The sequence below is a fragment of the Opisthorchis viverrini genome (genome assembly GCF_000715545.1).
Source record: "Opisthorchis viverrini unplaced genomic scaffold opera_v5_100, whole genome shotgun sequence".
Classification (NCBI taxonomy): Eukaryota; Metazoa; Platyhelminthes; class Trematoda; order Opisthorchiida; family Opisthorchiidae; genus Opisthorchis; species Opisthorchis viverrini.
This window is the reverse complement of record NW_008751756.1, coordinates 758,451-762,739: the sequence shown is the minus strand read 5'-3', so window position 1 is coordinate 762,739 and position 4,289 is coordinate 758,451. Positions and strand designations below refer to the sequence as shown.

The 4,289-nt window shown below is 46.6% G+C and overlaps 1 protein-coding gene across 1 annotated transcript in view; it reads left to right on the top strand.

Annotated features, from left to right (window-relative positions):
• Window positions 1-1,654: 1,654 nt before the first annotated feature.
• The window catches only part of T265_05355 (hypothetical protein), a gene marked incomplete at both ends in the record, with an annotated part of 41,401 nt that continues 38,766 nt past the window's right edge, over window positions 1,655-4,289 (top strand). Inside the window, one exon of the mRNA XM_009170346.1 lies at window positions 1,655-1,723. Coding sequence (XP_009168610.1) covers window positions 1,699-1,723 — 25 coding nt within the window. The remainder of the gene's footprint in view (window positions 1,724-4,289) is intronic.

Here is a 4,289-nt window from a genome sequence, read left to right as displayed (position 1 = left end):
CACATTAAATTCAGCTCCCGTGTCTGCCGGGAAACGTAGACCATTTGAGGGTGAAATAGGCGACTAGTGCGAGGAGGGTCACAGGCGGTCGCCGCCGTTACTGACTGGCCGGGTTGTTGGAACGCGGCTTGGAACAACAAGGCGGTTGGCGTTTGCGTGCTTTGGGACCGAAAGATTGTGATGCCGACACATAGCGGGGCGGGAACGTAACAACCGTGGAGATCTTGAGCGTCGTCGGTGCGTGTTGATCTCGAGTCATTGTAGACGATCCGGTCAAGTCATTGAACCTTGTTTGAAGTTGCCACATAGTAGAAAGCATGGGGTTGGTAACTGTGGATCCAAAGTATATTGCCAACCAAATCAGAAGAATCGCAGTGGGTATCCACAATGACCGGGCAAAAGAAAAAACTACAAAAACCGGGCGAGGGGAAGACTCAGGCCCACCAAATTTGTAGCGACGTGACTGCCCAAAAACCAACTTCACCCGAAATGTGTGGTAAAGAGATAAAAGCAGTAACGCAAGACTGAGTATACAATAATAAGGAGGTCAGATGGGACAGTCTCAATAATAATTGATCCCTTTAAAAAAGTTCGTCGTTGCCCAAGATCAGCGAATGAGTAATAATCCACTTATGGTTATCCAGGGGTCTTCGTTTGAACTGTTCCCGCATATAATGAGATTTTGTTACCAGAACTACCGCAAGAAACACGCGGATGACGCTGTAAGCGCGAGCGAAATCGGAGGAGGAAGTCGAAGCATGTGACCAAGTTTTGTATTGCGTATAACTGTACAATTGCGCTCTTTTCTAGTTTATCGTATTTGAACCCAAGGCGTCAATACAATTGATGAAACACGTAAAGCTTTAATGAAAGTAAAAGGATACAAAACACCACATGTGCAAGTTGGCTTAACTGATTGATTGTAGGCGCTCGCGAAGACAACAGAGTAATTTTTGAAAATGTGAAATTTGAGAGTCTGCAGCAGAAGTAACCGATAAAATTTTCTCGCACGCAAGTCGTGGATACTTGGGCCACTTAACATCCATGCGGATAACTACGACGTAGATGACGTTAAATTTTAACTTCAAAATATTTTCAAATGTAACAAGACAAGGGAACATGGGGAAACAAAATTGTCCACAAAATCTCTAAACACCTTAACAAGCCAATTAGGGTGAGCCACGACAGCCTACAAATATGTGGATTCAAAGCTCAAAATAGACCTTGAGTGCGTTTAATTTTTTTGGACAAAACTTTGATCCTCGTGCCAGATTTTACGGCTTTGGATGAAGAACGCCAAATGTAGCTATTATGTTAAGTCCCTACGTTCGAAGTATATTTCGGGAGAAATTTTGAATGTGCCTTTTAAGATCGGCCGTCACAGTGGGTTCCGCGAGAACTGTTCAAAAAATCCTTTCATGGAATAACTCAGTTGGAGAATATGGTACGTTAACATAAAAAGCCCAAACAGCCGAGTTACAAAGATCTTTGGGCCACCAAGAACTGAATCATTTTCTTATCAACCACCATGGTACGAACAAAGACGTTTAGATTTTCACCGTGGACCTGAAGCCTTGCATTTCGATTGATTGGATTGATCACCCACTGGGGTGACTAGAGTTCTGACCAATCACAAATGCAGAATCGGTGCCGTCGCTTGCAAAGTGTAGCTGTTTTCTTGTCGGTGACCTGCCTCAAATGAGCGTCCTGGAGAACTTGATAAGTAAGTTTTTTAGCTAGGAATTTCTGTGGCGACGTTGGACTGTATCGTATTCCACTCACTACGCAAGCTTGAACAGATTTAGTTAGCATGAGCCGCTCACGATTTAGCAAACGAACTTGAGTCAATTTCGAAACAAAGTCCTTCAATTGATTTAAAACTTGTCACTCAGTTTTCGAAAATGATGCCTCATTCCTCGAGTCTGTGCAGCATAATTCTGCTTAGAATCAGAAGAAATGAGCCACGGTTTTAAACAGCTTGGCCTTAGCATCCTTGCTTTTCATTTTCACCTTATAAACATTCACAGAATCGTATCAAATCCGTAACAGCCACGGTCCTCGCCATGACTGTGGGTTCGTTGAAATTTCTATGACGGTAAAATGCCTAGGCTACAGACATCTGAATCGCTCAATACATGCCGGCCACTTACGGAGAGTGATCAAACAATCTGCCCGCCCTTTGGTCAGTGTTTCTTGTCTAAATCATCGACCAGAATAATAAACGAAAAGAATCACTAACTAACCTCAAAACATCTTACCAACGTTGCAGCCGTCAACTTCCGTACTATCTCAAATCGGGAAACATCATATTTTGGGGAAACCTAGCTTTCCAAATGTGTCAATGTATGCTATCTCCGAAACACTTACAAGACCCACATCGGTCGTGCACCTGAGGCCGCTCAGGACGAAACCCTTTTTTGTATCTGGCGATCCTGACGCATTGAATCGTGTTATCTTTGGTGTGGCAATTGAACTCAGCACCAGGGCTCAAAGTGCCCTACAGGCTTCTTTGTGGTGTATGATTGTCTGGCTCAAGTAAAATCATTGCAGGTCGATACGGTAAACGGTGTCTGTTTGTCGCGCCGACATAGGTCCCGCCAGACGCTTAGGTCATGCTCCTGGACATGCAGTCACGGAACACGCCACTTACATCCCAAGAAGAGGCGCTAGAAGTTGTGGAGTGTAGTTTCATAATTCCTTCAGAGACTTCATAACCAAGGGGGCGTATTCTTTAGCTTCTATGATGCTGTTTTTGCAGTTAAGGATAATTTCATATTTTCATTACTTCACAGAAGAATCTGAGGTTCTGGTCATGTTCACTTTGGGTAGCCCGTCACGAAGACATTGGGGGGGGGGTATCCGCACGACACTCACAGAGTCTCTCATACCAGGTTGGCTCATGGGTAGAGGTCTAACGAACACAGTCTTCTGGCCCTCCAGGTTGGGGGTTGGAACATCTATAGCGATGTGTTCCGTGAAAATGGTAGTGTACTTGCACTTCCAGCCAAACACCGCCGCCTTGTGGTTAGGCTTTTGAGACAAAGGCTTCGGTTAAGAACCCTAATCGTCCTGTCTGGCTGTGGGCGCCCTGACAGTATCTCAGCCCTCGTACAACGATGACATACACGGCTAAAAATACTCTCATTCCACATCGGCCGTCGCGTGGTGCCATCAGCCGGGTCGCCGTACTTGCTGCATACAACAGGGCGGGTAAGCGAAAACATGCTACTGCTGACGTCTCCCTTCTTACACCTTCACGTTTCCCGTCTTTCACCCTATCTTGCCCAAATTTGAATACTTTCTCCGCATGTTCCAGCTTCAGGACTGATCGTTTTGCTCGCCGTGCATCACACTCATCTGCAGCGTCTGCACGTCCGAGTTCAGTTACAACCCCAAACACTTCGAAGTCTGTTTTCAAACCCCGAAAGCCTGTCTTTGACGCTCTAGGTGCCTATCTACAGCAGTCTAAAAGCCCAGATATTGTGGTTGCTGGTGATATGAACGCCCAGGTAAGTAGGCTAAGCGCTGCTAAGGCCCGATTGAATGGTCATCTTTGTTTGGACACGAGACGCACGGACAACGGAGAACGCTTACTTCAGTTATGTGCGACCACAAACTTTCTTCGCAGTACGAATTTCCGGAACACCGGAAAATGATTGACAACGTGGTGCACACCAACAAACCAGTGGCGAATCCAAATAGATCACATCGCCGTCAATTATCGGTGGCGAGGGTCCATCACCGCCTGCCGCTCCTTCTGGAACACCAGCGTGGACTCCGACCATGCCCTTGTACGCTGCTGCTTTTCATTGCGCTTTTCAGGTGTAATCAAATCGCGCACATCTCGCTCAGCCATTGAGAAGCTAGTGGACCCAGCAGTCAAACGAAACTATCAGAACCAGCTCCTCGAATGCCTGCCGGACGGTACGGTGTCAGATATAAACGGCTACTTGGGAAAAATACCCAAGCACTACTCAAAGCCGGAATGTCTGCTTGCGGTACAACCCAGCCAACCTCATCTAAGTACTGGATCTCTGATAGGGCCATGTCTTTTTTGGAGACCCGGCGACAGATCCCCCTGGCGGCCACCAAAACTCCACCAGGCGCATCATCCGACGCCAGGTGAAACTGAGTGTCCGCGCAGACCGAGAAGTTTGGTGGACCCGAAAGGCCGAAGAAATGGAAGATGCAAAGGATGCGCAAATTGTTCCACTCGATTCATTCGACTGGTCCTCGGAAACCTCTTGTCAGCGAAATAATAAGGGACTAAAATGGCTCCCTGATATGCA